Genomic DNA, 22,728 nt, shown 5'->3' on the forward strand with positions numbered 1-22,728 from the left:
CAACCAATGAGATCACAAAGGCTGCTGGAAATTGCTACAGACGCTCACTTCTTGCCTGCAACCAGCTGGTCATGGACAGCCATCAAAAGCAAGGTTTATGTATGTTCGATGGCACCATCAATGATCCAAAGTGGAGTCTTATTGCCTGCAGCATTGCATGACTCCCAGGCCCCAGGTGAGGAGCCAGCATGTGCAATGATCTTAAATGTTTGTGTCGATCAGAGCAAAATATGAAGTAGTGGGGGGGAAGAGCAAATGGTTTATTAATCTAAGGTCATTTACCTAATCTTCATGCTTTGCACTTATGCTGAGTGTTTCAGGTGTGGTACATGCTTCGCAAACATTATTTCAGCCATGTTGGTAACAGCCTTCCAAGGAAATATCATCCTTACGTTGAAGCTGGGGGGGGGGGGGAATCCAGCAAGGCCTCCTGGGCAACATTTGAACTGGTGTCTCACCTTAACTGTGCTACATTAATTGCATACGGAACAGTTCAGGGTCCCAACTAACAGAAGTGAACAAAGCTTATGAGTTCATCAAAAATCTTTTATCAGCCCTGCCCAGTGACAAAAACCACAAACCAAACAAGAAGTGGGTGGAGATAAGAGATAAAGATGTTGCAAGGTGGAGAAGTTTGCAATTGTCTGGCAGTGCAATCCTCTTATGCTTGTCTATGTTGCAAACGGCTTTGGGATGCCCCACGGGAAGTGATTCATAAATGATTAGGATGATAATAATACTACTCAGAAATGCCCCCTTAATTTTAAATGGAGTTCACTCTCAGGTTAAGAATGTACAGGATTGCAGTCTTAAAATATTAAGGCAGAGGTTAGGCTATATGTAATCTTAACATACGGTATACTAATCTCTGTTATAAAAGGAAAAAAGTGTGCAGGTACAAAGGGCGGGCATGAATCTTTAGCAAGCCCTAGCCAGAAGTGGGAGCTGCATCACTGGAGCACACATCTCCCCAACAGAGATCCCCCCCCCCAAGAAGTGGGGTGCTTTCTCTGCGCTTGCAGCAAGTCTGCCTGCACCTGCACCCCCACCCATGTCTACATTGTATGGGGATGAGATTGCACACCACCAGTACTCAGTCAGGGCCAACACTAATGATAAAATCCAAATTATCAGAAAAGCCGTAAAACTGTGACTATTTATCACTTCCATCCCTGTAGCAATCAGTGGAAGGATCAACAGCAGTTTATACTCTGCTTCAAAGAAAGTTTTTCGATGAGTTTCCCAACCACCATCAAAAAATCAGAGCTGTAGCTGGGGAGGGGGGGGGCTAGCCGGGGTTTTTTGCCCCATGAAGCCTCCAAATGGGCATCATTGAGGCCCCCAGCCTATGTGTGTGTGTGTACGCAAATGTGTGTGGGGGGGTGTGTGCCAAACTGGGTCTTTGACCTGGGTGAAATAAATAGTTTTGCACCTGGGTGAATAATAGTTTTGCACCTGCAAAAATAAAGACACCCGCCCTAATCTTTCGGAAGTGAATTGTGGCAAACTCCTTAAAAACAGGGAAACCAAAGAAGCAATGAATGAAAGTCCCAAAATGATGACTATGTCTTCTGACACCCCCACCTCAGCCTTCAAAGGAAGCTTTGCAAGACACAGACTCTAAATCTGCTGGAGGTCGTCCCCCCCCTTTTGCTTTTTTTAAGACTGCTATCCTATGCGTTTCTACTCGGAAGTAAACAGCACTGCATTTCATGGGAGTTTAATTCTAGGTACGGTAACTGGGCTCAGGGTTGCAGCCGGAGGAAAATTTCCGTAGGGAGACAGAAATAAAATTCCAAAACAACTTGAGCTGCATTTGCCGCATATTAAAACAAAAAACAAAAATCACATCCATCGACCCCTTCCAGGATTTTAATCTGCGGCGAGAAGAGAGGTTCGTTAACACAATGGAAGGCATCTCCGCGAGGAGGAAAATAATAATAAGAAAATCTTGCTTTCTCCTAGTTCCGAACGTGTCCAACTCGAATGCATGTCACAGGCACTTAATGAACATCTTAACAAAAAAAAAATTAATCGATGTGTCTCCGAAATCCCAGACGTGGAAGGCCGGCGGGGCTGTTGGGCGGGCAGAAGGCGACAAAGGCGTTTTGTGTCCCTCACGGAGGGTCGGTTGCCCTCCGTTGCCAATACCGTTTTAGCTCCTGGAGCGCGGGACCCCCTCGGGGCGACCCACTGCCTCCCCGCCCGCCCGCCCCCCCGGCGTCTCCGTGGAAAGGGGCAGCTCCGTCGGGCCACGCGCGCCGCCGCCCCCTCGGGGAGCTGCAGCTCCTTGTGGTGGGGACAGGGGGGCCCTATGGGAAAGCGGGTCCTCAGCTGCCCGCCCCCGCGAGGCCTCTCCCCGCGCCCGTGGCCAGGCTGGTGACGGGGAGGACGAGGGGCTGCTGCTGGAGGCGCATGGACTCCTCGTAGGTGGGCAAATACTTCACCTCCTCGTAGCTGGGCAGCTGCAAGAAGACGGGCGACACGACGGGCAGGAGGGGCGGCGGCGGCGGCGGCGGCAGGCTGCTCCGGCCGCTGTCGAGCAGCGAGTCCTGCGACGTGGCGGCCGTGGCGTTAAGCGGGGTGCCTCCCCGGGCCAGCGAGTCCCCGTCGCCCTCGTCGCCGTCGCAATCATCGTCGTCGTCGTCGTCCTCGTCGCGGCGGCGTCGTCCGGGGCGCCGACGGCTGTTCCTGCGCGGACTCGGGCAGATGACGCGCTGCAGGAAGTAGCCGATGGCGAAGAGCACCAGCAAGATGAGCAGCCCCGAGAGCTTCCTCACGAACCAGCCCACGTTGTCCAGGAACGTGTGAAAGGGCAGCCGGCAGCACTTGACCTCCGGGTAGGTGGCGTTGCCGTAGCTGCAGCAGCTCTCCTGCTCGCCGCACTTCAGCTCCGCGCAGCTGCCCTGGCAGGGCGGCGGGCACAGCAAAGCCGCCCCCAGCGCCAGCAGCCCCGGGGGGAGGCCGGCCCCCATCCTCCTCCTGACCCCCTCTCGCCCTCCTTCCTCCGTCGGGCACCGAATCACTCGAGGGGGGGAGGAGGAGGGGACGGGGACCTCGCTGGCCCCTCCACCCTCGCCCCGTCCAGCATGCGCTCTCAGGGCGCTCTGCAAACTCTGGCGACTGGGCCACGGAGCTGCCGCCGAAGGAGCCTCTCTCCAAGGCTGCTGGAAGGCGGCCCCGCAGAGCCGCGGGATGGATCTCCCTTTAGCCCATTGGACCAGCTGCGGAGTGCGGAGATGCCGTGCAAGATCCAGCTTTTTGCAAAAGCTGCCCGCGCGGCTGGGTCCTGCAGGCGAGAGGCGGGAAAATCTGGCACCGGCTGTGTGCTGGTGTGTGTGTGTGTTTGCTTGCGCGCGCGGGGCGCCAAAGAGAGAGGGCGACCTAGGAAGGGGTTAATGGGTCCGAGGGATCGGCTGGCTTTTTCCTTTTTTGCAGCGCTTCGATCTCCATTAACTTAGCTGCCTGTCGCCTTCTCCTTTGGAGTAGCGGCGCGCACCCCTCTGCTCCCCCATTGCTGCTCGAGTTCCTGCGCTTAAGTGATTGGATTCCCCTATTGGCGTTATTTAAATTTACTTGCTGCTGGGAGCTGCTGCTTACCATATTTCTGGTCTTATTTCTGATTAAAAATTGATGATAACCATTTGGCGGATGTTAATGGGCTTAATGCAGCTCCTCTTCCATTAGGGAGTGGGGAGGCTGCGATTTTCCTGGCCGGGTGCCTCCCTTACGCTTCCCAGCCAGGGAGAAAGGTCGGTGTCTTCCTTTCCCTGGAGAATGTGGAGGAGGACCCAGAAGGCTGTCTAGCAAGGAGGGTGTTAAACGTCTTGAGACATGTGGGCAGAATTACCTTTCCATAGAATTGTATAGTTGGGAGGGACCCCGAGGGCTATGCAAGAAGCTCAACTATGATGGCCTTTCAAGCTCTGCTTAAAAACCTCCAAGGAAGGAGAGTCCAAAACCTCCTGAGAGAGTCCATTCCACTGTCAAAACAGCTTTTGCTGTCTGAAAGTTCTTCCTGGTGTTTCCTTTTGGTCACATACCAGTGGCCATGATATTCACAAAAAGAAGTAATGCCTTGCTGAACGCTTTAATTGTGGGAAAGGAACTTTAAAAAAGAAGGCAGAAACAGAAAACCACAGGACAGGTCCTTGCCTGGAGAAGTATACAATCAGAATTTATTTCCAAAAGGGTAGCCATGTCCATCTGTTGCAGGAAAAAACCAAGAAGGAGTCTTGTAGCAGCACCTTGAAGTTGGAGAAGTTTATTTTATTGCATTTTTTCATGCATTAACTCCCATCTTTCTACAATAAAATCAAACACAGGCTTACAAAACAGAAATATAAATAACACCATTAAACGCAGCCCAAGCAATCACAGGCAGGGACAGAATGGGGATGGATAAATTCAGAGAGGAGGAAATTACCTCCCTTTCCATCACAGATTCTTGCTTACCTCTACTTTTAACTTATTAGGCCTTATAGTTGTCTCTTAGTAGCAAAAGAACCGATGGGCACACTTTAATGAGTGCACAAGCCCTTAAAATGTTTGCATTCTGCATCAGTCCTCACAAGATCCCCAGGGTGAGTTAAATGGCATTTCAGGCAAAAAAACCCAAAAACCTTGAATGTAAGGGGATATTTGTAAGAAAAAAATCAATGCATTTTGCCAATCGCTTGTTGTATCACAATCACAACAGCAAACTGAGATAAGCACAAATTTATGGCAGCTACAAAAGACTGAACAAAAATTAACCAATGTAGAAATCACCTCCCAGTTATTAGCAGTGGAGGTGATCTGGATTTTATTTACATCCGTGATGCGTTTTGTCTTGGAAAATGCTGATGAGCATTCAGATGGTTACAGCATCCAAGCTTCCTGTACTCTTTGTATGGCAAAGTTTAGAAGAACTGACCTGTGTTCACAGTGGAAAAGAATCTACACAAATCTCTAGTCACACCCCGGGTCCATTTTATTCATTACCTTTTATCGTTATTATTCATTATCGAAGGAACACAGGCTCATTCAATGTATTATTTCATGCACCCCATGAAGACTTGTTTTTTTAATAAAGCCTTTGGCTCATTAAATAACTTTTCTACTAGCTTAGGTTGTGTGACCAGATTTGTTAATCTGTTTTTCATTGTATTGGGTTTAGTTTGGAATAATGCTAGTTATTAATCTGTTAGCTTCCTTGAATTTCTTTGGGAAATAAAACAGGCAAGTAGCTTTTTTTTTTAAGCTCAGGGTGGTGTATAGGGTCCCCCGGCCCATTTTATATCCTAACAACAACCCTGTGAGGTAGGCCGGGTGACTGACACAGTGAGCTGCATGGTGGAGAAAACATTTAAACCCAGTTCTTTCCACTTCTAGTCTGACACTATAATTATATGCACCTGACACCTTAAGATGGCCACAAACTGAAGATTTTGGGGCTTTAATATAATACCCTACTGTTTTCCTTGCTTGTTTTCGCTAGCATCTAGCTTAAAGGAGAGTTTTGGAGAATGCAAAAAAAAACTTCTTGTGGCTTTGTGGCATTTTGTTTGGTCCTTATAAAGATAATATCCCACTGCTATGTTTGGATTCCACCCTGCACCTTATGGCAATGATTGCTTATTAGACCAATCTGGTTCTTGGCCAGCACAGCTTTAACATTAGGGCAGAAGAATTCAGAAGCACTGAAACATTCTGCCCTGTCCCTGAAACCAGGGTACTGAGTTTCTTACAGTGCCATCTTATACATATCTGCCCAGAAATAGGTGTGTTTAATTCAGCTTATTCCCAACTGACTGTGCATTGGATTGCAGATCTGTTTAACGACCATGGTCTTCTGCTGATAGAATCTTAGAAACCAATGCTCTAACTGATTCCACGTCCCCCACCCCAAAATTGGAATCAATAGGACTAAGCATGTCCTGAACCTCTAAAACATACAGAGTGTTTGGGTGTCCCAGACCATAGTCTGTTCCGATTAAAATTTGGCAGAGACTGTCACTAGGCTGTGTGCCTCTAAGTGGTGAGAGAATAGCAAGCTTGTTGATGACTAAGCCCAACCCCAGTCAGTCCGAACTCCTCCATTAACGGGGAAGAAAACCCTTTGAAGAAGGAGTGATTCTTTTGAAGTGCCTGACTAACAACAGAAAGCTTACACTTTGAAGATGTCCCCGGGTGTGAAGATAAAATTACAATGGGAGGAATCCAGTTACATAATCGCTTGTGCTGCCACTGCAAGTCGGAGTAGCACACGCTTTCTATGATTTAAGACAGGCTGAAATCTGTGGGACTTTCTTCTGAACAAACATGTACAGGACCAAGATGTTAAAACAACAGGGCTTCAGATATGTTCACGTTACAGGTTACTCAGGCTCCAGCTCGCTTCCACTGCTGGTGTTTGAAGCTGAGTACGCATGATGTTAGCCACAATCCATCTGTATTCTGTAGTTTCTTGAGATAATGTGGTTTCCCTCAAACCAGCTTCCATCCAATTTGAAAACAGAAGCTGCAGTTTACAGGTGAAACCCGGAAAATTAGAACATCCTGAAAAAGTTCATTTATTTCAATAATTCAACTTAAAAGGTGAAACTAATATATGACATAGACTCATGACATGCAAGTCTCTTTTCTGATGAGAGCAGCTTTTGTATCTCATTTGGAAACCAAGAACCCAGAGTCTGGAGGAAGAATGGGGAGGCACACAATGCCAGATGCTTGAAGTCCAGTGTGAAGTTTCCACAGTCTGTGTTGATTTGGGGAGCCATGTCATCAGCTGGTGTTGGTCCACTGTGCTTCATTAAGTCCAGGGTCAATGCCAGGAGTCTACCAGGAGATTTTGGAGCACTTCATGCTTCCTTCCGCAGACGAGCTTTATGGAGATGCTGACTTCATTTTCCAGCAGGACTTTGGCACCTGCCCACACTGCCAAAAGTACCAAAACCTGGTTCAATGCCTTTGGGATTACTGTGCTTGATTGGCCAGCAAACTTGCCTGACCTGAACCCCAAGAGAAAGATGAGAGACATGAGTCCGAGCAATGCAGAAGAGCTGAAGGCGGTTATTGAAGCATCCTGGTCTTCCATAACACCTCAGCAGTGCCACAGGCTGATAGCATCCATGCCACGCCGCATTGAGGCAGTAATTGATGCAAAAGGGGCCCAAACCAAGTACTGAGTACTTGCTTCTTCTACTTCTCAGAGATCCAATATTGCTCTATTTGCAGTCCTTGTTTTGCTGATTTCATTTAATATTCTAATTTTCTGAGATTGTTAATTTGGGGTTTTCATCAGCTGTACGCCATGATCCTCACAATTATAACAAATAAAGGCTTGACATATCTCGCTTTGCATGTCATGAGTCTATCTCATATATTAGTTTCACCTTTTAAGTTGAATTACTGAAATAAATGAACTTTTTCACGATATTCTAATTTTCCGAGTTTCACCTGTAGCTGAAGTGTGTGCATCAGCTGTTGCGCAGATGATATCATAGGAACATAAAAACATAAGAAGATCTTGCAGGATCAGGCCAGTGGCCCATCTAGTCTAGCATCCTCTTCTTGCAACTAGATGCCTGTGGGAAACTTGTGAGCAGGTTCCAAGCATTTGAGTCCTCTTCCCCTCCTGTGGTCTCTGGGGAACACAGGAAGCATTTCTGCCTCCTGCTGTGGAGGTAGAATATAGTAATTGATAACTGAATCCTCCACGAATTTGCCCGGTCCTCTTTTAAAGCCATCTAAGTTGGTAACCATCACTGCCTCCTGTGGAAGGAGTTCCATGTATAGCCATGTGCTGCTTGAAGAAGTAGTAGCACATGTGCAGACGACAACTTCAGTGGAAGTGGAGTTCTGCATGGGGAAACAAGTAATGGGAATCAGGTAATGGGTGGAGATTTCCTAGCCCCCATTTTGATATTTCATATTATATGTACTGTGGCTTGCTGTTGTTTTCTTGATTATAGTTTAGAAATTATTTATTGTAACTGTTGAGCGGATTTCTCTTTAACTTTTATATGTTGATATTATTATTTTGTACTATTCTAATAATTGTTGAGTGTTACTTTATTTGATGTAGGTTGCTTATTTTAAAATTTTGTTTTATTACATTTTTGTATTGCATTAGATTGTTATAAGATGTACATTGTTTGTTTCTTCAGCTTGTAAACCGCCTTGAGTATTATAAGATAGAAAGATTGTACAGTGGTGCCCCACAAGACGAAATTAATTCGTTCTGTGAGTCTCTTCGTCTAGCGGTTTTTTTGTCTTGCGAAGCAAGCCCATTAGCGGAGTAGCGCTATTAGCGGTTTAGCGGCTATTAGCGGCTATTAAAGGCTTAAGGGATTAGCGGATTAGCTGCTAAAAGGCTATTAGCAATTTAGTGGCTTAGAAAAAGGGGGTGGGGAGCGGAAAAAAATCTCAAAACTCGCAAGACATTTTCGTCTTGCAAAGCAAGCTCATAGGGAAATTCGTCCTGTGAAGCGCATTGAAAAACGGAAAACCCTTTCATCTAGCGGGTTTTCCGTCTTGCGAGGCATTCGTCTTGTGGGGCACCACTGTATACAAATAAAAAATGACGATGACGACGATGATGATATGTACAGCAACATAAGAAAGTGGCATGAAGCACAATAAGCTTTTGCTGGATCGTGTCCAACACATTTACAGCGTTAATACATGGTGCATTTATTTATTTTTACATCTTGCCTTTCTTACACTCAAGTCAAAGGTCAAAATCCAACATGCAGCTTAATCTGCTTATGCCCAATGATTTCCATGGGTTTAGGTATGCCTGTATTAGTTTTGGACCCTGGCCAAGGTGGCTAAGAGAACAAAAATATCAAAATAATGTTGCTGTTGTCAATAAACCCACCTCATTAAAAACACGTAACAGTTCAAGAGCAGATCATAAAATGGTCGAGGCAGCAGATAAAAACCCAAACCTGCTCATATTCCTTTCGCAGTAACCAGCCGTCAATCTCAGCTATGCAGATGTTACAGATAATCAAGCTTTCTTGGCTTTTGTTATCCTTGATGGAATTGCTCTTTTCCCAGACCCAAGGGAATACTTGACTTCTTGCTCCAGGAAAGGAGGACTGTACTTAGGCACAAAACCTGAAGAGCTTCCAGGATTATATCTAGCTCGTATTACTATGCCAATAACGATTTCCCTGGCGGAATACATTCAGGATAGTTGAATTTAATATATAAATTTTGTTATGCATACTCTAGCTAGTCTGATTTGAAAAGAAAAGGAAAGTAAAAGAAAAGGGTGGGTGGGAGATCATCTTACAAGTCCTCCTTCAATAGCCTTGAAGTCACGCCAACATTATTATCTGGTGTTGAAATTTATACCAGACCTACAGGGCCAAATTCACTCTTAACTCTGTAGAAGTCGCTCACTATGCCAAGAGGTTGCTTTTGGCGCAACTGTATCCAGTATTATATACTCTCCTGATCTTATCTAAGGTCTCGTTGATTATTTGGAATTGCTTGTGCCATTGCTTATATAACATGGTAGTTGCTACTTTCAAACAAAGCTAGGCGAGTTGCCTCTTATATGGAATAAATATGAAGTTAAGCACAAATCTGGCCCCTTTATATATTGCTACATGCCACCCCATCTCTGAGCGGCGTGAGGTTCCAGGCACTTACCCAAAAATTTTCCTCCAGAAATTGGGCACAGCAGAGACTGTGATGTCTTTATGATATATGGTTTATTGACACATACAACCTGCACCTAGGTGGAGGGATTGTGGAGCATTGACTACCTATGAGGGTCTATCCAGGCTCAGCAGAAAGCCGTCCTCTGTGTCTCTTTGTTTCAGCCTGCCATTCTCAGCTCACATGGAGGTTTCCCCCTTCCTTCTCTTCCTGGCTGCTAACCTACTCCAAGGAACTCCCCCGAGCCTACGTCATTCAAAGTTGAAACCCTAAACTGGGCCTTTGCCTCTGCCCACTAGGGCCCAGCAAAGAAGGACCCCTCTGTTGCATTGGAAACCTCCCTCTGCTGTCAAGTCTTTTGCCCTTGGTGACAGTTTCCATTGATGAGCCATTTACTCTGTTTTATTCCTTCATGGCTTGCACTCAGCTGGCCCTGCCAAGCCAACCTGGTTCGTTTGCATAAACTGAGCCCAGGAATTTCTGTGTTTGCCGCAGTTTAATCAAAGCTTGCTTAATTCGAACTTTTACATTCCCTTTTGGACAACTGGCCAGGGACCTCCTGCCTGAGATGGGTGAAGAGGCAAATGTGGATAGGGGCAATGGATGTGACTGACTGTCTTCTATCCCTGTGTGTGTGGTCTCTTTCCCAGTGAGCTTACCACCTAAAATTTGACACAGGAAACAAAGGGAAGGGAATGGAAGCAGTTAACCAATGCAAAAATGTTAATTTCTGTTGCACATACCGGTACTTAGGTTTTGTTACGGTAGAGCAGGGGTGGTCCTCCAGATGTTGCTGAACTGCAGCTCCTATCATCCTTTACCATTGTCCATGCTTGCTAGGAGTTCATCAACATCTGGAGGGCCAAAGGTATCCCATTACTTCCGTGGGGCAAATAAGGCTTCTGGGAGGAAGTGAATTTCCAGGAAACATAATGGTAATCTACTTGAAGGTTCTGCTTGAGGGGACGTGGTCCCTGGGATGGAAAATGTGCTCTAATGTAAAGTGCTAACTGTTACCTGCAGTACTTCAATGGTAGAGCTACCCTTCAAGATTCAGGTTTGATTCCTCCAGTTAAAAGAGTTCCAGGGTTGGGAAAGACCTTGGAAGGCTTCTATGAGTCAGAGCAGGCAGCATCAGGCTAGATAGATCAATGTTCTCAATCAGGATAAGGCAGTTTCATAAATATTGTTACAAATTGTCTGCGATTCTGAGTAAAATTGGGATAATTTGTTTTCTGGAAGCATGTCTTGAGAGCGAACCTTTAGAAACATCACTCTTCCTTCTTAGTTAGGGGTCTCGGGCTATGGGAAAGCATGTCTATTTATGTTTCCTTCTTTGTGTATCACACCATATTCATAAACCTTGAACTGTGTGAGTGTGGTAACAGATTACCCTTGTTTATTGCATGGCTAAATTGGCCACAGAACATCCTGCGAGAAAAGAAGAACCTCTGTAGGCAAATCAATAAAGGTTTTATTAAAATCTGGACTGTGTGGATCATGGAAAGGGTTATTCATGAAAGATGGCAAAATAAGGAATATCTCCATGTCTGGGTTCATTGTTCTGAACGTGCCAAATCTGATACCAAGCAACTAAACTGCATTTGTTACTGTCATTTGCATTCTGCTTACATGGCCTGCAATGAAAACTTAAGTGTAAATTTTCTGTAACCGATATTCCTGTTGTTAGGAGAACCAGCATATGACATTTCTTCATTTTGCTTACTTTGAATCTCGGAGACCAAAATTAAATTTGAAGCCATGTTGCGAAGCGCCACATATATATGTATGCATGTATGTTTTGTTCATGTGCACACTGCCAATCTAGTTAGTAAGTTCAGGCCAAGACAGACAGAAGAAAGTATGCCTTCACACAGCACGTAACTAAACTCATGAAGTTCTCTATAACGAAAGAGAAGGAGGGGTGACCACTAATTTAGATGGCCTCCTAAAAGGATGGAGACAAAATTGTGGTGGCTAGGTGTATCATGGAACTTCCAAATGAGCAAACAGATTGCCATATCTGCATCTTGGATCCTCCCTCCCTCCCTTTGGCTGTGGATAAACAGAACAAAGCAAAAATAGTCTCCTAACAGTTAAATAATTTTTTAATAATCACAGTGAAAGAACAAAGACTCAATTCTCAGAGGAAAGGCGCTCCCAATTAAGGTTTCCACCCACTTCCCCCCGAGCCACCTCCGTCACTTCCTCGTCTGGCAACCTGATCTCGAAACCATTTGGCATTCCACCTTATCTGCTCTCCTTTACCTTGGACTGATCAGTTGGACACTTTCCAGCGAAAGGGAGTCTGTTAATTCTCTCCCCCCCCCCCTTCCCTGTTCTTCTCCTAGCTGTTCCCCACTCAGTTCTTCCCAGCTGTTGTCTTCCGAACTATGTCCCTCTTCAAACCACTGCTCCAAGTCTATACTGCTCCACTGCTCCTGGGCAGCTTCAGGATCCTGGTCAGGAAGAAGAAGAAGAGTTTGGATTTGATATCCCGCCTTTCACTCCCCTTCAGGAGTCTCAAAGCGACTAACAATCTCCTTTCCCTTCCTCCCCCACAACAAACACTCTGTGAGGTGAGTGGGGCTGAGAGACTTCACAGAAGTGTGACTGGCCCAAGGTCACCCAGCAGCTGCAAGTGGAGGAGCGGAGACGCGAACCCGGTTCCCCAGATTACGAGACTACCGCTCTTAACCACTACACCACACTGGCTCAGAGGGAGGGGGAGGCCCCCCACCATTCCTCATCAGAATAGCTCTCCTCAGCCTGGTCTCTGACACTGGGCCTCCAACAGCAGGGAAGGTCCATAGCATCTTCTTTGCATGCACAGTATCCCAGGTTCAATCCCTTGGACCTCTAGGGAGGACTGAGAGAGAAGGCTGCTGCCAATCAGTACAGACAGTACTGAACTAGATGGATCAGTAGTGTCCTGTGACCCTGAGCTGCTGGAGGATGCTGTGTTCTGATGTCATGTCAGACTCTCACCTGATCTGGATACCTTGAATAATGTGCTTACATTCTATACGTTTGCTGTACGCCACACCAGAGACTGGTTTCTTAATATGCCAAGGGAATTAAAAAGCTTTCTTCACTGTGGGGAAATATATGGCCAGTTTGAGACACACACACACAAGTTTCAAGTAATAAGCATCTAGAAAATAACCCCCGCCCCCGGGGATTATGCTGTATCATCAGTAGTTAATACAAAACAGGGCAATTTCCATATTTGGATTAACTTTCACACATGGAATACATTCTCATTTTCAGCCAACTGCTACAGTGCGCATTGTGATGACTCACACAGCATGTAATGGACCTGTGGCACAACGGCAAAAAGACCTGCATGTAAATACCATCCCTAAGCTAGGACTGTGTTTTCATCCTGACTGTTTTTGAACTAAATCAGGCTTTCACATTGAGGGGGTGGAGAGGCAATTAATGGACTCATCCATTTAAAATCAGGAATCGCAGAAGTACTGAGCAGATACCGTGAAATTGCCTACTAATAAGGGCGCTGTTTATGCTCCATTACTGGCAACATAAATAATCATTTTTATCAGCAGTGCTTATTTAGAATGGCTAAAACCTCTCTCTCTCTCTCTCTCTCTCTGTGTGTGTGTGTGTGTGTGTGCATTTGTGTGTCTCTGTGACACACACACAGTATAATTTTATGGGATATACAGTGAAGAGCAAAGAAAAATGTTTCTCACGTCACTCCTTTGCTGGATTTATAGTTCATTGCTGATCAGACTCCCACATGCCACCCTGGGCCAAAGCCAGCCACCCAGCTTCCTCCAGCAGCTGCCAGTGCCTCAAAACCCAAAACAGATACCTGCCCTGGACCCTCCTTGAAAAAGCAATGAAACTCTGGTGCCCGCCATTTTTCCTGTAAAGAAAGCCACATTAGGCACGCTTGGCAATCTGTTAGTATCATTGACCTATTAGCCAATGTTAATAATTCATACAGTTGAAGATGTGGAAGAAACCTCTTTAGTGTGGCAAAGTTAATCACAGGCAAATGTATCGGAACCAAGTGCCTAAGTGTTTGCAAAATGTGCCAATAAATCCAAATAATGCATTAGAGTTCTCAGCTACAGCAGAGCCCGATTCTATGGAGATTTATCCAGAGGTAAGGTCCAAAGCAAGGGATTTACTCTCAAGAAAAGTGTGCACAGGATCGTGATCTTAGTCACAACTGATTTTTAAATGGGTTTGGACCAAAGTGTTATTGTGGTGTTAAAATGAATTATATCAAGAATGGTTTTTCCAGAATATTGACTACTTGTTAGAAACAAACGAAGGAGTCTTTCTCAGCCCTGGAAATGTCAGGGAGTGAAGTATTTGCATGCAGAGAATGTGTGCTACCACTGAGTTGCAACCCTCCTCATAAAGGTAAAGGTAAAGGACCCCTGACAGTTACCGATAAGTCCAGTCGCGAACGACTCTGGGGTTGCGGAGCTCAACTCGCTTTACTGGCCTCATATGACCCACCAATTGCAAAGCTATCCCTCATTAAGAGTGCAATTTTATGCACAGTTACTGAGTTCAATGGGGTTTCCTTCTGAAAATGCATGCATAGATTGGGCTCATTTAGCAAAAGTAGTTATTCCATGTCACATGACATGTCGGGAATGTTAGAAAGCTAATGGGCGATCGGAGGTTACTCATACCTCATGGTGAGCATGCCTTTCAAAGAGGGTCATTTTCCAAAATGCATTGTAGTAGCTGATAATTCTTACTGAGTGTAGCACACAAGAAAGTGTGTTGTTATTCATTATACAGTGTCAGTCCAGGGGAACATGGAATTTTAATCACAAATCAAATCCTAAGATGTGTTTGTAAGTACGTATATTTTTAAAAAGTCATTCCTTCTGCATTTTAGGTAGAAAATAATTTATAAGTCATGTCGGCATCTTTGGAGTCTTAAATTCAACACACATGCAAGCAATAAACTGTTCTGTCAAGACATCAGCATATCCATCACAAGCATTCATCATTGTCATTTAAATGAGCTCATTACGAATCTTTTTGAGTGGGCGCCGTGTTGCAATATGTACCATTGTTCTCTAAAGCAGGAGTGGGAACCTGTGGGCCTTCAGATGTTGCTGGACTCCAACTCCCATCAGCCCCAACCAGCATTGCCAATGGTCAGAGATGACTGGAGTTGTCTGACAACATCTGGAGTACTACAGGTTTCCCATCCCTGCATTACACAGAGATACAGTGGTACCTCTGGATGCGAACAGGATCCATTCTGGAGCCCCATTCGCATCCTGAAGTGAACACAACCCGCGTCCATGCGTCTGTGCGTGCACTGGTCGCAATTTGCCGCTTCCGTGCATGCACGTGAAGTCATTTCGAGCGTCTGTGCATGTGCGAGCAGCGAAACCCAGAAGTAACGTGCTCCGTTACTTCCGGTTCGCCGTGGAGCGCAACCCGAAAATGCTTAACCCAAAGCTACTTCAACCCAAGGTATGACTGTACCACAAATCAACAATGCTAGCAGAGAAACAATAAGTGCACTGTAAACAATCTTTGCATATTGTTTACTTCAGTGGGTGACACTGGCCTGATTTAAGATGTTTGCTGAGTGGAGCCCAATTTCCTTATAATTGTTCTATTCTTGTCTCTGACCACGGCAGAGTGGTTTGCTGACCAGAGCCAGCCCTACCATTAGGCAGACAGAGGCAGCTGCCTCAGGTGGTTGATTTTAGGCAATCATGAAAGGGCAGTAAAATGTAAGTTGTTCATTTATTATTGTTGTGCAAGCAAGAAAACATCCTTGTGTGATTTTCTGTCTTGGGTGCCAAAATAAACCAGCTAGTCAAGTTGCTATTACATGCCTTTACATGGGGAGATGGGGTCCAATTGCTAGTCCACCTCAGTCAGCAAAATGTCTTGTTTTGGTCTTGTCGGTTTGCTGCCTGTTAAAACGAATAGAGTAGCACAGGCTTGAACAACTCATGACTCCAAGTTGAGCGCAGCCCGGCAGCCATGTTCAGAGGCCTGCTAGAGGCTTAGTAAGCTTTCTCTTATTGCCACCTGCAGGACTGCAAAGATGGTTGGGGTTGTCCTAACACCTGCAAGAGCCGCAAAACAAAGCTGGTGCGCAGCTTTTGATTTCACGGGACATATGCCTGCCTGAGCCAGCTGTATATTAACTTGCTGTCCGGATGCTATGTTTTCAGCTTGAAGTGTGTATGGCAGTCAACTTGACTCCTACAATAGGGGGATGCGTAGAATTATCTCTTATAATGAGAAGAATTGATACTTTCTGAGTCCTCCGGGAGCAATGTTCTAAGGCATTTCCTCAGGAAACAGAATACACAATGTTGTGATTTTTACTGAGTCAGTGTAGCAAGTATCATATTACTCCATTTGTATTTACTGGAGGTCCCAGCAGGTCTCTCAGAGGGACACAGAGAGTATGGAGTCTGAGGCTGAATGAAACTGGTGGCACACAAGCACACTGATGTTAACCTATTCTAGAAATGAGAAGAAGGTTTCCAATTGCAAAAGTTTATGACGGCAGAATATATTTTAACAACCGAGCAGCTAACTCTTTTTGAAAATATACACGTTGCAATCTGTTGCCTAATGAATAAGTTATGGAAGCCAAGAGAATGTGTTTTGTCCGTCTCCTACTAATCTCTCCTCTCTCCAAAGATGACTCAGGTAACTTATCCACTTTACAAATTTATTTTATACCAGTTGACCTTCCACTCCAAAGAATCCTAGCAATGGTGGTCTATGATGGTGTGCGCTAACAGTTCTCTGTTAGAGATCCCTGGTACCTTGCAGATTTGCCATTCTCTGGGAACCAGCTGCACCACTGGGCAGATTGAGGCAACTTTGGGGTGGGGGGGATGACTATTGAATTAACTTGTCTCATAGATATTCTAAAACAGTGCAATTTCCACCTATGGAAATACACCCACAAATAGGGACGAGGGAGAAATTCCATGAAACTCATATTTAAGGATGAACCTACCAAATCTACACTTTCTGAAACAGTATGTAAACTGAAGCACAGCCTCCCTTTGAAAGTCATACTTCTCTGAATTTTGCAAAACAGTTCTCCAGCCAATTAATGTGGACAAAAGCACAGCTACTGAGGTAAAGTGTGCATAGAAGTGCATTTATTAGTCAAAATGACATACAGAGATGCATTATATTAGGGGGAATTGATTTGCAAAAATGTGTACATTAGGGGAAATTGCATACATAAAAATGTGTTTATTAGGGGAAAATATGCACTAAAACACTACTGGATGTTCACAAATTATTATTTTTTAACTCACAAATTGGTGCAGATGTGTGGAGAACTGAATTTAAGATCAGAAAAATGAGAAAATGAAGGGAACAAAATTGACAGCTCCACTCACCTCTATACACAAGTAACTGGCTTCAGCAATTCAATATTGCAAGAAGTTATGCCTGTGTGTCTGTGTGCATTGAAGCACCTGTGCTTTCAAAGATTATGGCATTTGGGAAGCACTACCCATGGCTTCTTTGTCCATGGAGTTTTCTTGGCAGGGATACTGGAGTGGCTTGCCGGTTCCTCCTCCAGGTGGATCATGTTTGGTCAAAACTATCCACTATGACCTGTCCATCTTGGATGCCCTGCTCGGCATAGTTCGTAGCTTCTCTGAGTTATTCAAGCCCCTTCGCCACGGCAAGGCAGTGATCCATGAAGGGGATCCATAAAGTAGTGATGTGTGGAAGTCAGAGCTGGACCATAAAGAAGGCTGATCACCGAAGAATTGATGTTTTTGAATTATGCTGCTGGAGGAGACTCTTGAGAGTCCCATGGACTGCAAGAAGATCAAACTTATCCATTCTTAAGGAAATCAGCCCTGAGTGCTCACTGGAAGGACAGATCCTGAAGCTGAGGCTCCAATACTTTGGCCACCTCATGAGACGAGAAGACTCCCTGGAAAATACCTTGATGTTTGGAAAGATGGAGGACACAAGGAGAAGGGGATGACAGAGGACGAGATGGTTGGACAGTGTTCTTGAAGCTACCAGCATGAGTTTGACCAAACTGCGGGAGGCAGTGGAAGACAGGAGTGCCTGGCGTGCTCTGGTCCATAGGGTCACGAAGAGTCGGACACGACTAAAGGACTAAACAACAACAACAACAACCCATGGCTTCAAAAAAGTTATCATTTGGATTCATTTTTCTTTCTGCACTATTGGGTTCTTTGATATGTCTACAGATTGTGCTTGAATTTGATGGCACTTTGCTTTGTTTGCCTGCCCACTCTGTACCTACCAGTCCCAGTGAGCACAAGCCAGCACTGGGTTCCCTTCCCACACTGAAAATAGGCTTTAAATAAGCATTCTGTTGTAGCCTATAGAATATGTCATGGTGTGGGCTGGATGCCCACAACAGTTTCTCTAGTTTTCAAATGTGCCCATGGGCCCTGCAGTACATACACAGAGAGAGACATGGAAGATCCAGTTGTGTATCTTCTGCATAACAACATGCAGTTGACCCTGCTTAACACTCATTAATTACAAGTACATTAAAGTCCGAATTGAATCCAGCCATTTCTGCCTACATAAATGAGCATCAATAAAACTGAAAGCTTTTTGCAAATTGATTGAAGAGGCTAACCAGGTCTGACATACAGTTATATCCATAGTATGCTCTATGAAGGCTCCAGTTACATTGTGTTCTTAAGAACAACCCACCCCTCCAATCTACTTCAATTTCTTTTTAAAACAGGATGTCATAAGCATTTCCACTCAGATAACTCCTTCAGGTACTTTTGACAGGTGCGCTAATAAGACGGTGGAGGAAACAGTTATTTGTTTCAACCTTTTTTGCTGGCTGCAAAAACATTCTGCTTTGGTAATGTTTGATAAAGATGGGACTGGACAGCATAGTAAAGGTTAGACCAGGTCTGTATGACTTGCCCATCAGCCATGTCGGTTCATCAGGGTGTTGATACCTGCACTGCCTGTCTGGAACTGTAAAGTTTTTTTAAAAGGGCAATTATCAAGAACCTGCAAAGCCACAATAAACATTGCTATCTATCCATTATTAAAGAAAAAAATATTTGTTCAAAAAAAAAAGTCCTTACAAAATAAAATGAGCGATAACAACCACATGTTTTTAGTCTGCAACAGCATGCGTGTTGAAGATCTATAACCAGTGTGGTGTAGTGGTTAAGAGCAGCGGACTCATAATCTGGTGAACCAGGTTCGCTTCCCTGCTCCTCCACATGCAGCTGCTGGGTGACCTTGGGCCAGTCACACTTCTTTGAAGTCTCTCAGCCCCACTCACCTCACAGAGTGTTTGTTGTAGGGGAGGAAGGGAAAGGAGATTGTGAGCCGCTTTGAGACTCCTTCGGGTAGTGATAAAGCAGGATATCAAATCCAAACTCTTCTTTTTTCCCTTCTTCTTCTTCTTCTTCTTCTTCTTCTTCTTCTTCTTCTTCTTCTTCTTCTTCTTCTTCTGTGTCTGGATTTGGATGTACGAAACAAAAAATGGCATGGGAAAGGAACAGATTGTTAGGGCTCATTATTTCCCCCCTCCCCAAAATTTGCTTTCATTTGACTCAACTGGGGTGCTCATGCCATTCTGCTTGGGCTGCAATAATCCTAATAAACACTTACTGTAAAAAAAGTCCTATTGAACTCAAAGGGGCTTCTGTATAGACATGTAATGGATTGCACTGCAAGTCTGTGGTCTGAAGTCACACACACACACACACACACACACACACACACTGCACTTCAAATCACCCCTTACTATTGACCATGTTGACTATGGTGAATAGGAGGTGGAATCCAACAACTGTTGGGCCATGCATTCTCTATCCCTTAACGTGGGCAGAAAGTGAAGATGGGACTACAGCAATCTCAGTGGGGTAAGGCACATGCATTGTGTGCATAAGGTTCCAGGTTCAATCCTCAGCATCTCCAGGTAGGAGAGAGACCTCTTCCTGAATCCTTGGGGAGCCACGACCAGCTAGTGTTGACAATCGTGGGATACATGAACCACTATAAGGCAGCTTCCTAAATTCCACCTACAAGCTATTTTGGCTTCCACAATGCTAACAATACAGTCTTTTGCTTTCCTTATTAGACTTTTGCATTATGTTGCAAAACTGGCAGGCTCTACAACAGGGACAACTGAGCCCCCATATGCTAAGCACAGAATGTTGCTGAAGCTATGTTGGTACAGACAAACCACTCTGTGTGCCATTATAAGCACACACACAAAAAACAGCAGCAGCAGCAGCAGCAGCAGCAAGGATGTCCATTCCAGAGAGCAACTGTAGTAAATGACTGTGCCAAAAATTCTCAGACAGTGCATCAGCATAAATGAATTAATATTAGTCACTCCACCTTAACATCTTTCACCACAAAATCTCCTGTTTGGAGATTATTGTTTTTTGTTTTGTTTTTTTTTTAAAAGAAGTCATTTTTGTGGCCACTAAAAAACTTTCATTTATAAACTCTGAGGCCTTGATGAGTGCTTTACGGGAATGTATTTTTAGTAGTCCAGATAGGTGATGTGCAATAATCAATACTGAAAGCAAACACTAAAGAAATACATTGATTCTTCTGAAACACAAAATCATTAGATACTTGACTTTCAGACTTTTTGCCGTGGTTTCATTTGGCAGAAAACTTTCTGTTTGTTTTATATTGCTCTGAATTTTGCAGTGAAGCATTAAATGCTACAACACTCCAAAAGATGCTGCTAAAAATATGGTTAAAAACTTTGGGTCCTTTAATCATAATCCTGCTAAAGCAGAAGGGGGAACTTTGTGATTTTTGTTGCTATTATAAGAGATTTGTACTTTTTCATGCTAGTAGGGGAAATAGTTCATCAACCAAAATCTGTTTCAGAAGCAGTGTAAAGGCACTTAACTTTATAAGTCAGCATTTTGACTTGCTACAAGCCCTATAAACAATAACACTGCCTTGCTAGATTCATGGAGAATCTACTTAATGATCATATGCTGATTTCGTGAGGGCTTTGGCTTCCCAATTCTATTTGTAAAACATAATGCCATTTCCCATGTGCTGAGTGCGCATTACGGTGCATTACAATTGCAACTAATTACAATATTTCAGTCTGAGAAGAAGAAGAAGAAGAAGAAGAAGAAGAAGAAGAAGAAGAAGAAGAAGAAGAAGAAGAAGAAGCAGCAGCAGCAGCTAGCTATAAAGCTGGGGCTCCACTCCAATAGCTATTCCCCTTTTTCTTTGCTGGTGAACCACCCTGGGGCCTCTGGATGAAGGGAGGCATACAAATTTAATAAATAATAATGATACTTTTTAAAAAGCAGAGCAAGCAGCAGCATGGCTGACACGCTTCGCAAAGTTGTCTCTTCAGTAAGGTTACACTCCCCACTCGCACGTCTATTATATGCAGAGAGAATTTCTTGTCCCCCCCAAAATGGGATTTGGAGTACAGTGGTACCTCGGTTTATGAACTGAATCCGTTCCGGAAGTTCGTTCTTAAACCAAAACCATTCTTAAACCGGGGTGTGCTTTCCCTAATGAGGCCTCCTGCTGCCGGTGCCCTTCCACTGCTCAGCTTCTGTTCTTAGACCAAGGTAAAGTTCACAAACCGGGACACTACTTCTGGTTTTGCGGAGTTCGTAAACTGAATAGTTCGTAAACAGGGCTGTTCTTAAACTGAGGTACCACTGTATTACACAATAACTAAAAAGCATTTGCAGTCATGTGTTGACTGGTTATATAGAAATACCTAAAACAGCCCACAAATTGTCCCTGGGTTGCCATCAGGATGATGTTCCATTTAAGGAATCATTCCTAGTGTTTGAAATTGCTAAGGAACTAGTTATTTCCTCAACCCTTTTTCAAGTACACCTCCAGAGTCATCCATAACTGGAAAACGAATGAGGAAACAAGGCAACAACTCTGCACATGCAAAAAGTCAATTTGCTCATCGTGCAAAAATCTCCAGTTCCAATAACTACATTCATGAAGCCTATAAAAATAAGGAGGACTCGAAAATGTTCCTCTGTGACTGTGATTCCTTTCCACAGTAGGTCATTCCTTTTGCTTAACATATTTGGGCGCTCTCCAGAAACATAATGCTTTTTTTAGTCAAATAAAGTAAAAGTGGAAATAATTTTACAAATATTTGTCAAGGCTGCTGAGCACATTGTTAGAGTTTTCAGCATTCCAGCAAGCCAGACATCCTTGCCCCCCTCTGCTCTTGCTCATTTATAATAATCTGAAAAACCTGAATCAGTTTTCCTTTAGTCATGATGATCTTTCAGGTGAACCCAAATAATCGGACAATTAGCAATTCACTTGGGGCAGAACCCTCACAAACCCCACAGCTGTTACTTACACACACTTTCTAATATCCTCAGAAGGGACCTGCTCTGGACTTCGTTGGCTTGTGAAATCAGACAGGAGTTCAGTGTTGGGGCTTCTCTTTGTGACACCCTGATAACAGAACTCTTTCCCTAGAAAAAATTGAGCACAGATCTTCTTTGCATTCATTTGGAAGGAAGGCAAAAAGTGCTAGGATCACCCCATGCATAAGAAGCTGTTGTAAAACAAACCAGTGCAAATTAAGCCAATATACAGTTACATCAGATCCAAACCCTGCTGCTGTTACTCTGCCTAAGTTTGGTAAAGCGAAAAGCAAGCCTTTAAGATAAACGTTCAGTGTGTAGGCAGGTCATGCGAATGAGCTGAAAGGGCTTAGAGTCCAGCCTAAATTTCCAGAATCACAGCCTAAACTTTTTCATTAGAGGGCCGGTCCACTGTCCCTCAGACCTTGTGGGGAGGCCGGACTATATTTTGAAGAAAAGAATAATGAACGAATTCCTATGCCCCACAAATAACCCAGAGATGCATTTTAAATAAAATGACATATTCTACTCATGTAAAAACACAAGGCAGGCCCCACAAATAACCCAGAGATGCATTTTAAATAAAAGGGCACATTCTACTCATGTAAAAACACACTGATTTAGAAGGCAGAATTAGAAGGCGTTTGGGCCGGATCCAGCCCCTGGGGTCTTAGTTTGCCTACCCATGGCCTAAATCATCGAATCACAGAATTGTAGC

At 44.3% G+C, this 22,728-nt stretch overlaps 1 protein-coding gene across 2 annotated transcripts in view; it reads right to left on the minus strand.

Annotated features, from left to right (window-relative positions):
• Positions 1-19,080, minus strand: part of LOC310678457 (putative membrane protein C3orf80 homolog) — a 63,200-nt gene extending 44,120 nt beyond the window's left edge. The window contains exons 1-2 of one of the 2 annotated variants that reach the window (XM_083442446.1): positions 18,950-19,080; positions 526-7,842 (exon numbers count right to left, since the gene is read on the minus strand). In XM_083442446.1, coding sequence (XP_083298572.1) covers positions 2,331-2,975 — 645 coding nt within the window. In that variant the 5' untranslated portion in view covers positions 2,976-7,842; positions 18,950-19,080 and the 3' untranslated portion in view covers positions 526-2,330. Of the gene's footprint in view, positions 1-525; positions 7,843-18,949 lie in introns of those variants that run through there. The other variant, XM_083442447.1, reaches the window with a different exon arrangement.
• Between the last annotated feature and the right edge of the window lie 3,648 nt (positions 19,081-22,728).

This window comes from Podarcis tiliguerta (assembly GCF_965153285.1).
Source record: "Podarcis tiliguerta genome assembly, chromosome: 5".
NCBI lineage: Eukaryota > Metazoa > Chordata > Lepidosauria > Squamata > Lacertidae > Podarcis > Podarcis tiliguerta.